Source organism: Chelonia mydas, chromosome 13, assembly GCF_015237465.2.
Source record: "Chelonia mydas isolate rCheMyd1 chromosome 13, rCheMyd1.pri.v2, whole genome shotgun sequence".
Lineage (NCBI taxonomy): Eukaryota > Metazoa > Chordata > Testudines > Cheloniidae > Chelonia > Chelonia mydas.
In genome coordinates, this window is record NC_051253.2 from 6,172,753 (window position 1) to 6,184,960 (window position 12,208).

The window sequence follows — 12,208 nt, forward strand, 5'->3', positions numbered from 1 at the left end:
TTTGTTAGTCTCTAAGGTGCCACAAGTCCTCCTGTTCTTTTTGCGAATACAGACTAACACGGCTGCTACTCTGAAACCTGAGGGTTTTTATTTTCTGAAAATGGAACATTTTTACAGACAACCAGTTTTTAAATAAGAAAACATTTTAGAGAAACTGGACATTTTTCACTTTTGGTCTCTGATATTTGATGACAACCTGATATTATATTTTTATGGGGAATTTCAAGAAAAATACTATTTTTTTTCAAAATGTCCCATGAAAAGTAATTCACTTTTTCCAGCCAGCTCTGTTCAAATGTGTAATATTGATTTGGAAGAGTAATAGTTCAGGAAAAGGCATCCTAGTCATACTGATGGGAGAAGAAAATTACATTGGCAATTGCATTTTGGGTGGAGTGAAGAATGGGAGGGCAGGAAGGGTGAGTTTTCAGTAAAAGAGGTAGGAAATAACCAGGGTAACACCTAGTATTGTGGCAGCTGGCTGCTGAAGAAGGGACACGTTTCAGAAAAATTGTATAGGAAAAACTGGGCAAGATGAGACCCTGGACACGGAAGGAGAAGGAGAGAGAGGGAGGGAGAAGTTGAAGATGAATGAGCAATCACTCACAGCCAGGAATCCAGCGGCAGTAGGTACCCACATGCCTGAGCTTCAGATGAAGTGAGCTGTAGCTCACGAAAGTTTATGCTCAAATAAATTTGTTAGTCTCTAAGGTGCCACAAGTCCTCCTTTTCTTTTTACAAGGCTAAGTGTCAATGTTCTTCTAACTCCCTGAGAAATTTGAGTAGCCAGGATGCTTGTACTTGCTAAGATTTCTCCCCCCATCCCCCCAAATCATAGATACTTTTTTGAAGGCCAAGCGATGACAGTAAATCAAATCTCATGCTTCAGAGTGAAATGATCAGCTGCAGAGAGCAGGAAATATGTTTTTTCTCCCCACGTAGCGTTATACAATTTGCTAAGTGCTAATGTTTGGCCACTATTGAGTGGGGCAAGGTACCAGACTAATTTCGACCAGATCAGTGGTCTAATGAAGTATGGCACATCCCATGTTCTTATAATAGGATCTGCCCACGCAAAGAACAGGCATGTTCAGAGTAGATACATTCCGTTTTTGAAATTAATGAGTCCTAAAGATTAAATACATCCTTGTTATTCAATACATTCTAGTAAATCAACAGAAGACATTACGGTTTAGCTGCTTGTATATCACTTTGTGCCACCCAGCTCACAGCTCAAGTCTGAGATTATTAAAGTCTAGGGGGAAAATACTGTTTCAATTACCTTTGGCAAGGCTCCTAACCCCAAATAGCTTCAGTGTCAGTCCAGCTGGCCATACATGTGGGAGGCCCAGATGATCTGCATGATGGTCTAAATTCTTTTCAAACAAATAAAGATATTAATAACATCAGTCTCAGTCTCACATCCTTGGATTAGACTAGAATCAGGCTGTAGGTGCGATCTTTACCATTTTTCAATTTAAATTCATTTAAAACCATTATTTTAAAGGTGCATAGTTTGTCCCAGGTATGCTGAGTTTCTTGTACATGTTCCAGCAGAAAACTTTGTCTTCCAAATACATACAGGAGCTTATGGAAATTTTGTTATGGCCCAATGAGGCAGAAAGGAATTGGCGGTGAGATTAAACAAGGTCACTTCAAGGTCCAGAAATATTTGTAAAATGTACTCCCTCCCCCACATCATAGAAAAACAGGGCGGGAGGGAAGGGGAATAAACCCTTCACTTATAGGAAATGATGAGGTGTGATTGATCTCTGCAAGACGGAAATCCATTTTTAATCAAAATTATTTATAGGGTTAACCCAAAGGCTGTACTTGCTAGCTTGCTCCATAGCTAAGCAGCGTGGACTGTGACGTGTTGGAGATGGATGGAGTATTTCTACAGTAGTTTGAATCAGCTTCAAACTCCTGTCGCCAAGGAGACTATCACTTATGGACAAGATTTTCAGAAGTGACTCGTGAATTTAGATGCCTCGAGTTCTCAGTGTCCAACTCCTGCCTCTCACCAATATAGTCTCATTGCTTCCTTGTACCTCCTCTCTGTCTTCATCTGTGGTCTCTTGTCTCATACTTAGATTGTAAGCTCCTTGGGGCAGGGACCATCTTTTCGTTCTGCTCTTATATAGCACCTAGCACAATGGGGACTTGGTCAATGATTTGGGCTCACCCGCACTGCAGTAATACAAATAAATACATAATAAATATTCATATTAATAATATCACCAACAACTTAAACAGCACGATTTTCTGATAGTGGTAAGTACCCAACTTCTAAAAATCTGGCCTCTTTTAAAAATCTTGGCCTACATCTCTAGTGTCCCATTTTTCCCTCAAATGGGAATTTGAAGAGACCTGTAGTATTTGGTATCTGCTGGTTGAAACTCTAGACCTATTGAAATCAATGACTTCCCTGTTTACTTGTGTGTATGAACCTTGCACACCCAGACGCAACAAGAATTTCAATTTAAAGCCACATGTGAAAGGAAATTGCAGTGAAACCTGCACAGATCTCTTCAGATTCAAAAGACTCATGTGATACAAGGAAGTCTGGTCTCCTGGTTAATGCACAGAGTTGGGACTCAGGAGACCTGAGATCAATGCCTGCCTCTACCACAAACTTCTACATGACCCTGGACAAATCACTGACATTTCTTTGTGCCTCCACTCCCCATCTATGAAATGGAGATAATATTTCCTTGTCTCACAAATGTGTTGTGGAGATAAATTCAATAATGTTTCTAAGCTGCTCAGATAATATGGGAATGGGGCCCAGATAGGTATCTAGGTGATAGAAAGAAAATAAACTTTTACCTAGGTATGGGATTAAGATCTACCCACCCTTTCCCCTAGACACTAGAGGAAAGCACGATGCGATTTCCGGGTAAAATAAAGGAGTTTTGAATTTCTCCAAAGGGATAAATGACTGCGTCTGATTGTCTGGAGGAATTTACAAGGAAACAGTGGAGTACTCAGAATCCTGAGTATCTGCAGGGGTCAATATTATAGACACTTGTTGACTTTCTCTTATGGGGGCAACTTAGTCCAGAAGGAGATGTTGGGAAATTACGGCTGCTTCATAGACTAATGACTGCATTTCCACTAAGGAGGGCACCAGCTGGCTAAGGGCGCATGTCACAGAGTTTTCTTGGCTTTATCAAGGCCTGATCCTGGGGAAGGCTGGTGCTTAGTGCTCCAAAGCACTGGACATTTAGGAAGTATCATGCCTAGCAAAGCCAGAATCTTTGGCCAGGTTCTTTGAGTATTAACCTGATCCTGGAGAAGTCATAATAAGTAATGTACAATGCAGTGTTGGAACATTCCATTCTGTAATTTTCTCTCACTTCTTTCTTTGCATATATTATTGCCAGAGGAGGCCCATGAAATTAGCCCCAGTCTGAAGAAGCACATAGTGTTCGGATGCCCCAGTGTGATGGGTGAAGTATAAAAGAGAAGAGAAGAGAAGTTTGGCACTGCACATTGATTTTACTCATGCTTTTAGAGTAGATTTAATGTCTTGGGTTGCTTTAAACCTACCTGTTGTCAGTCACATAATCCAATGCTATAAAAGACCTAGGTATTATTTTTGTTATGTATTTCATTAAAAAGCACCTGATATGCTTTGGGAGAAAGGAAACTATATATATAACTATGGATTTATGATTAGAACAGACTTTGATTAACTTTACAGTGTGGAAGTAATTACCTACACTTGCAAGAACAATCCATTTCCTATCCTTGTGGAAGTAATCATAACATCATAGCAGGGGCAAGCTTTAAAGTGAAACAGAAAGGACGCAGTTCTGCGTTCTGGTGTACACCACTGAAATCATTAGAAGTCGTGAGTTGGTTTAGGGCCAGATTGCAACTCCTTTACTCACAGCAGATAATCCATTACTCCATAAGTAGCACCATTGACTTCAGCAGGACAGTTTGCAGCATAAAGTTGTATTCAAGTGAGCCCCTTACACACAGTCTTGATTAGGATGTTGTCTGGGATAGGGACTGTCTTTTTTAACTGAATGTTTGTACAGCATCTAGAACAATGGGTCTCTTGCTCAACAATGATAATAATATAAATATGCAAGGAATAAAAGTCCAGGCCAAAAATGTCCACAGTCACTTTACTTTCCCTATTGCTTTCAAAATAAATAGCATGTAAAGAACTTCTGATGAAAATTTAATTTTAATGGGATAATGAATAATAATTAACTGGAGATCTGGGGCCTGCTCCATTCAGATCTGTATTGGGGTTCAGGCACCATAAAGACTGCAGTTGAACCAAATTCCCTTCCAGTCCGGAGCCCTGGCCTTTGAGACTCACCCCCCATTCTAAAAGTCTTCCTTTCCTGCAGCCTGTTTGCTGAAGTACACGGATTCTCTCCTCCCCCTTCTTTAGACAGGAGGTGGGCAGGTCCAAGTGGATTAAATATGCAAACATACTGTACTATCTCCCTCTGTTCTGCCAAGGGCTTTCACTGGCTTGCATGGACCATCAGCAGCGACCAATCTGAGCAAAGAAAAAACAAAGGGGGGGAAACTGCAGGAGCTCTGCTATGAAAATCGGGCAGCAAACAAACGAAGCAAGCAAACCAACCCCTGTCCTCCAGAGAAAGCGAGGAGGAGAAAACCAAAGGCGGCTGTCTCGTTAAAAATAGAGCTCGCAGCAGCACCTGTGAACCCCTTCAAGTATCTGCGCGGATTTGTGTCCTCGGAAAGAGACAGACTCACAAAAGAAAGAGCTGGAAATTGCTGTGAGCAGAAGGAGGCAAATAAACCGACCACCCACTCCAAGAAACTGGTGTTGGGGGGGGGGGGGGGGGGGGAGAAGGAGTCTGAGGGAATGACGCTGGAAGATCCAGAGACTCAGAGAAGAAAAGTTGATGCCAAGGGAGACTTTGCAGTCTAGAAACTGAGCTCCGCTCCGCGATGGGCTTCCTAGTTTCTAAAGAAAACCTTCTCCTCTTCCTTTGCGCGAACGTCTTCCCTGGTAAGTTTCAGAGCAGGTTTCCCTGCGACCTTGGTCAATTTCCTCCCCCGCCTGCCTCCCCAGCTCTGGCTGGAGATTGTCCCATTGCAAGCAAGGAATACACACACACACACACACCCCAAAAAGAACCACCTGCTCCTTTCCATCAGATCCCTCTAGGACCCACCGCGGGCCCTCACACACACACACACACACACTTGCATGATCCTGTCTTGCTTTGTGTTGATTTTCTGCTTCTTGGGTGGGAAAGGGTTAACCCCCACTAGGGATTTAAACGCCCGAGTCCTGCTTTCCCCCCCATTCTCCCCAGATCCTCCCACTGCGACCCGCGCCTTTGTGCGCATTCAGCCCGGAGCAGAGACGTTTCCTGGCAGCTGCCCCCCGCGATGCTGGGCTTTAATTTTTAATAACCAACAGCGACTCCGGAGTGAAGGGGGAACCACTCTCTGCAGCCTCCAGCCTTTCCCGTCATGCGTGAGGGGGACTGTGCTCTTGAGCTAATTCCCCGCCCCAGACCCAGTTCGCCTTTTGTCTCTGCACAGCTGTTGTAGCCAAGAGTGACCCCGGAGTTACTGGACCAGGAAATTCTTGCTTTGCTCAGGGGGCTGACATTTGGTCTGATGGTGGTCATGTCTGATGTTTAATCTCCATAATCACAGACTCTCTCTCTCTCTTTCACACACACACCCCATCTGATGTCCTGGTCCTATTTCCCCCCTGAAAACCTCTTCTTGCCCTGTCCAGAGCAAGTGGCCCTTTCACTCCATGGTTCAAAGCCTGAAGATTGCTAATATTCTCCCGGCTGTTCAAGCATGGGGCTGCTTGGCATCCACAAAGAGGAAGAAACAATTTAACAGGAGGACAGGCCAGGCAGTGTATTTCAAATGCTTTTTAACAATCTCCACCTCCCCCAAGATGGTTCCTAGATGCTGTTCCATGCTACATTATGAACTAACCATGCCATTGTATATGCTGAAAGGTGGTGTCCTGTCACTGGTATGTCATTGCCATGTCATGCCCACCTATATTCCTTTCCTCCTCTACCTGTCTGCATTTCTAATGTGTCCATCACCATGGTATCTAGGTGCTGTACACATATAAGTAAGACTTGCATCATAGTCTGTCTGCCAAAGGACAGAAGGGCTGGGGCCTATTCAAGGAGAGAGGAAGATGAAGCACTTCCCCCCCACCTCTCTCCTCCCCAGATGTCTCTGCTCTGGTCTTCCTAACTTACAAACATTTCACACTTTCATGTCTCACACTTTCCCTGCAGTGTGCAGCCATGTGGAAACCCGAGCCCATGCAGAGGAGAGACTCCTGAAGAAACTCTTCTCTGGCTATAACAAGTGGTCCCGACCTGTAGCCAACATTTCGGACGTGGTCCTCGTCCATTTTGGATTGTCCATCGCGCAGCTCATTGACGTGGTAAGTGAAACTATAAGCAGTGAAGATTTTCGGGGTCATGGGGGAGGAGCGATTCCAGATGCAAGCCAGCGTGTGTGGTTTTTGCTGACTTATTTCATGATCAGAATATGAATATCTTACTGACGCTGAAGAACAGTTATCCATATGAACCGTTCTATTGAAAGTAATGGGAGAACTCATGCGAATAACTGCTCATCAAGGTGTGCAGTCTGGTGGTCTTGTATTGTTTATTTATGAATTATAGTAAAAAATGGGATGCCGTTTCTGAAACCAAAGGAAAGCTCATGGTATAAAATCCATAGATATATCTATTAAGCTCAAGGGGAGTTTTGAGGAAATGAATTTTGGCTGAGAAACAAGTAATGTGTTTAGAATTTGATCTATAATTAGTATTCATAATACATAATCCTCACAAATAATAGTTTACACCTCTATTATTTATCTTATCCAAGGATCACAAAGTTCTTTCTTTGGCTGCTTTGAGGCATAGTGGCTGAGGCAAAATGTTCCTGCATGTTTTCTCAAAGGGAATCTACATGTATACAACATATAGATGACATACAAAATGGATTGATTTTTATTATGAGTCAGGCGTATGCATTGGCATGGTATTTAAAGGACATGATTTTATGGCACTTGGAGCTCAATTTTCAAAGAAGAAAACAGGTGCATGATTGCACACCCACACAAATCCGCATTTTACTGTTCTAGCATGAGTGTATGCACAAGTACCAATTTGCACGTGGAACTCAGATAACTAATTTTGCATGCCAGCGTGTGTGTCTGTGCGCATGCATATCTGTTTTGAGCACTGAATTTTTGGAAGCTGTGTGAATTATTTCTTAAATAGAAATCTATATGTACACTATGTTCTTATGTATGTGACAGAGAGAGAAGAAAGAGAATACAGGATGGTATAGTACACAAGAATGATTGGCATGAGTTAGTGCTTATACGCAAACAGTAAAGCTATAAATGAACTTTACAGGTCATTCCAGTTGAGTACTTATTAACCCTTTATAGCATACCACTCCACCATGTACTCTCTATATGCCACCTATGTAACAGAATGTATTTTTGAAATGGATTAGAGAGAAAGAAATATTAGTGCCAACTTTCATATTCCTCCTTCTGAGAAGCTAGGCTACAACTATGTGACTCAGATAAATATTCCAGCTATTATAATTTACAGACCTCTTAAAAGACCTGTAATAATTTTTCCACCCATAATGTTACCATGACCCCTATGGTTCTTCCACTCAGAGAGTGCTGAGTTCTGTTGAGAAGAATAGACGGTCCCTTTTCCAGTGGTAGGAAGGTCCAATTTCCAGCTTTCATAAGTCATGAGATCTCAGGCCTTAAACTTGTCCCTGGTTGAATATTGTCCATATTGGGCCTCATGCCATTTTAATTTTGAGGGGTAAATTCTACTTTTGGGTAGAAATTAGAAAATGGCTCTGTGGTGGGCGGTTTAAAAGAAGGGTGTTTTTTTGAAGCTGCATTCATGTTTGGGATGTTAGAGGTAGTCACAGGTAGACTAGATTGGTGGTCAGAGTACAGGAGAGAGGACTGTAGATTAGTGATAGATGCACATGGTTCCGCAATTTATCACATTTATAACCACGTTATATGCAGCATAAAGATATCTGTGCAGTATACAATTTAATATAGGTATTTGAGAAATGAATGGCATATGTGCATGACGGGTTCTGTATCTTTTTAAAAATAAGCCTTTGCTCAAACAACTTCAAAAAACAGAGCGGATTATTTTATTATTATCATTGTGATAGTAGCTAGGAGCCCTAGTCATGGACTGGGACCCCATTGTGCAAGGCGCTGTACACACACAGAACAAAAAGGCTGAGGAGCCCAAATCTGTCATTGATGGTATTTAGGTTGTATGCATTTCATCTGAATAATTGATAAGATTAAAGATGGTACATCAACGATTGTGGTGGCATAAGAGATACTTTCTATTATGCAACTGCCCAATCATGGATGGTGCGATCAATACTTGTTCTTTGAAGTGCTTTTCTTGTCTTACCTAGGAAGAATATACTCTGTAAAAGTCATAATCTGGTGTTTAAAACTGCAGTCAACAGGCAGGGCTGTAAAGCAGCTGAGGTTTAGTTAATTATTCCCCATCTCCTTCAGTAAGGTTCTCTCTGTTCCTGTATAACCCTTTCCCTGGTACGATTCCTGTACCATGTTCCCAGTCCAGCTGAGTGTCTGTTTAACGATCCCCCTTCTTACCACTGCAGCATTTCTTAAGAAAACTTAGCATGATTGTCAGACATGGTGTTAAAAGCGCAGCCTTCCCTTTTCAATGGAGTTTGCGTCTCCTCTGGACACATCTCAGTGGCAGAAAGTCAAAAAAAGCAAAACAGGATCAATATTCAAATTCTGACTCGGACTGAAAAAAGCCAGAAAACTCAATATCAAATCCACTGTCCTGCAGTGTCCTGACTTCACCCTGTTATGCTGACATCAGTTTGGTACTGGACTAACTGACTATGAGACTAAGACATGGGTTCAAGAACAGACTAGGTAGACCCCGTTTACCTCCTATGCCCCTCTCTGCTGGGTAGCATGGAGTGCAGTGTATTCACCTTGGGAAAAGAGACCATGCAGTTAAATTCCATCCTCAACTACAGTGCTACCACAACCCTTCTGTTCCTCTGTTAATAGCGAGCTCAGAAAAACACTGCCATCTGAGCTCTTTTGAAGCCAGGCCAATGAGGAGACGGAACAAACATCATTAGTTTTGCTGCAGCACCTTAAACTGGGAGAACTGAACCGAGTCCAAAGCACTTTTCTTTGGTTATTTACACAGAAGCTGTAATTAGCATGCAAGCAAACATTAAACAGTTCAATTAAATTCTATTAGTAATAGCTGAGCAATTTGCCTGCCACTCATTGGATTTCATTTATTTGTACATATTTATATTTTGTAGCTTAACACTCCATTCATGTTTAGCACAGGAAAGAGCCTATTACCCCAAAACACACAAAGAGCTGTGTAGATGATCGGAGCTACCGTCAGATTGTGGGTTTGCAGAGTGACTCGCATATTTTTGGTCACTAAAGCGAATTTGTAGTGTTTTAAGTTTACATATTTTGTAGAAACGTAAATACTACAGATGCCCAAGTTTTCAGAACTGCACAGACAAAATGCACGTGAACGCTGCTTGACTGCACACTAAGACCTGGTAACTGTGCAGACAAAGGACTCACTGCACATGCAGCTGGCCATGTACACAAGCTTACTGCATTTGTGTGTGCAACTGTGGTAAATGCACACGGAAATGATCAAATATACATCTAACCAGCTATGTGCTTATGTGTTTACTGCAACCGAGTATCTGTCATGTTTTTACAAGGAAATATTTCCCAAAGTGCCTAAGGTGGTGATTCTCAAAGGCACAAATGACAGTTAAGCGCCTAACTCCCCTTGACATTTCAGAGGCACTTTTGAAAATCTCAACCCCAGTGATTTAGGAGTGTAAGTTCCTTTCGGTGGGACTTACGCTCTTAAGTAGAGCTGGGTGAATAATTGGTTTTTCAGTTCACTGGCAGTTCTGAAAAATTAAAATAATAATTTCAGGTCAAACCAAAAAGGAAATGTTTATACACTTTTGGCAAATTGAAAAGTTGAAAAAAAATTGTTTTGGGTCAAATAAAATGTTTCGTTGTGGTTTAGAGCATTTTAAAACATTTATCTTTTTTAAAAATAAAACTAAAGAAAATATCTAAATGAAAATCCATTTTGAATTGAAAAATCAAACCATTTCATTAAAAAATGTCAAAATGAAATGCAGATATTTTCAGAATTTGGGGTTTGTTTTTTTGGAATGAACAATTCAGTGAAATGGACATGAATTTGTGAAACATTTTGGAATCACGGAATCTACTTTTTCTTCCAAAAAAATGTTTTGGTTGAAAAGTTTTGGCCAGCTCTGCTCCTGAGTCCCTCAGGCACTTTTGAAATTTTTACCTATGGTCCCTATTATACTGGAATCTAAGCAATGACCAACCTGGTACTTACATGCCCAAAGTAGATGCACAAAATGCATGGGTTTTTCTGAGAATTTGAGCCTTAATTCACTCTAGGTATAAAGAAATGCAAGACTCATTCTTTTTTAAAAAAAAGAATGAAACTGTGTTGCACTCAGAAACAGGTCTTGGAGGAGTGAATTACTCAAGAGACTGGAGGATATAAAGCCTTTAATTTCTTCTTGACCAGTTCAAATCCAGCTCAAGTTGGTAACAATCAAAAGTTGTCACCTCCTGATGGCTTTTCAGTGACCTATATGAAAGGTCCCCATGGACAGATGTCCAATTTGCAAATGCTATTCTCACTGGCGGCACCAGTTGGCACCTTTATTGGCAGTTCCATAAGAAAAGCTAAGAGACTGAGCCATCATCTCTTTAGACGGTCCCTGCAGGTTAGATCTGGCAGGACACTGAGGGGAAGATTTCACTGTCATTGTCTCTCTTGTGGATATAAAGAGGGTTTCAGTCTCCAACAGTCTGCCAATTTAGCTGGCACTTTTTATCAGTGCTAAATTCATTTTTTATAAATGAGAGAGAGAGAAAAAAGCAGTGGTTAGGAAAATAAGAATTGTTTTCTAAAGAAGAATACTTTAAACTAAATGGCAATGCTTGTGTGAGCAATCATTGCAGCTGAGAGATATCCCCTAACTCAGGGAAAGCATATAGTTTAGAAGTAAACACGTAGCTAGTAGAAAAGCTTTAGACTCTACACTTTCAGGGCAAAGTGTCAAGATATGAATACAGGTAAACCAACCCACCAGTTCTCACTACAAGTCTATCTGAAAGCTACCAATTTGCAATAGGAATTTCCTTATATTCTGTGATGTGTGAAAACCAGTGTGCTCTGGAGGAATGAGGCAAGGGCTAAGGGCCAGGGGGGCCTTGGTTTTAACCTTAACCACTTGAGCTTCCTTCCTAGCACAGTACTATAGTGTGTTCTCTGTAGAACACACTTTGGAGAGAAGAGATGCATGTTAGAGCTAAAGGCAGAGAGCCGTCGATAATGGCCTTAAACTCAAGAAGGGCAAGTGCAGATCAGGCACAAAGCATCACTTCCAAGCAGTCAGAACAATTCAGGAAAGGAAGTGCTGGGGAACTGTCTGTGGACATGTTTGAAGGTAAATTGTGCAGGGGCCATATCCAGATACCCCCACCCAGCCCACGTCTGTAGCCGGATTGGTATTCTGCCCTGCCAAGGGAGAAGTTGCAAGGGGTATGAGGTTAGTTCTCAATAGGACAGCTTCCCTGGAAATCCCTGTGAAGCTGTGTCCAACAGGCAACTGGGGGAGGAGTGGTGGACTAATGTAACAATCCTACCCCCACTGTGGTGGGGGTGTATTAGAGCTGTGGATTCTTCTCCTGCCCCATGGTACTGTGCTGAGCTCATCTTGGCTGGGCTTTATAATATCCTTCAAAACAAAAGTCTTCTTAGTACACACATTTCTCAGAAAATCTGTCAAACAAATCCAAGTTGGTCATCTGCCGAGACTGCCTAGTCTTAGCCTCTGGTGTTTGGTGGTATCAGACAGGTGCGTTCTGCCCCATGCTAAACTCCAGGAACATCTGCTTTTTTAGCTGAAAAAATATATTTATTGCTGAGATTATTTCTGATTACAAAAATGGATTACACTAAACATGCCTCTGCTTTCTGAGCTTGTGGCTTTTCCTTTTCAGGATGAGAAGAATCAAATGATGACCACGAACATGTGGGTGAAGCAGGTGGGT

General features: G+C 41.8%; 1 protein-coding gene across 5 annotated transcripts in view; it reads left to right on the forward strand.

Annotated features, from left to right (window-relative positions):
- The first annotated feature begins 4,423 nt into the window (after positions 1-4,423).
- CHRNA4 (cholinergic receptor nicotinic alpha 4 subunit) overlaps positions 4,424-12,208 on the forward strand; it is a 32,393-nt gene continuing 24,608 nt past the window's right edge. The window contains exons 1-3 of one of the 5 annotated variants that reach the window (XM_007059815.4): positions 4,424-5,005; positions 6,279-6,430; positions 12,158-12,202. In XM_007059815.4, coding sequence (XP_007059877.2) covers positions 4,945-5,005; positions 6,279-6,430; positions 12,158-12,202 — 258 coding nt within the window. In that variant the 5' untranslated portion in view covers positions 4,424-4,944. Of the gene's footprint in view, positions 5,006-6,278; positions 6,431-12,157; positions 12,203-12,208 lie in introns of those variants that run through there. The other 4 variants (XR_006285477.1, XM_037877169.2, XM_037877170.2 and 1 more) reach the window with 4 other exon arrangements.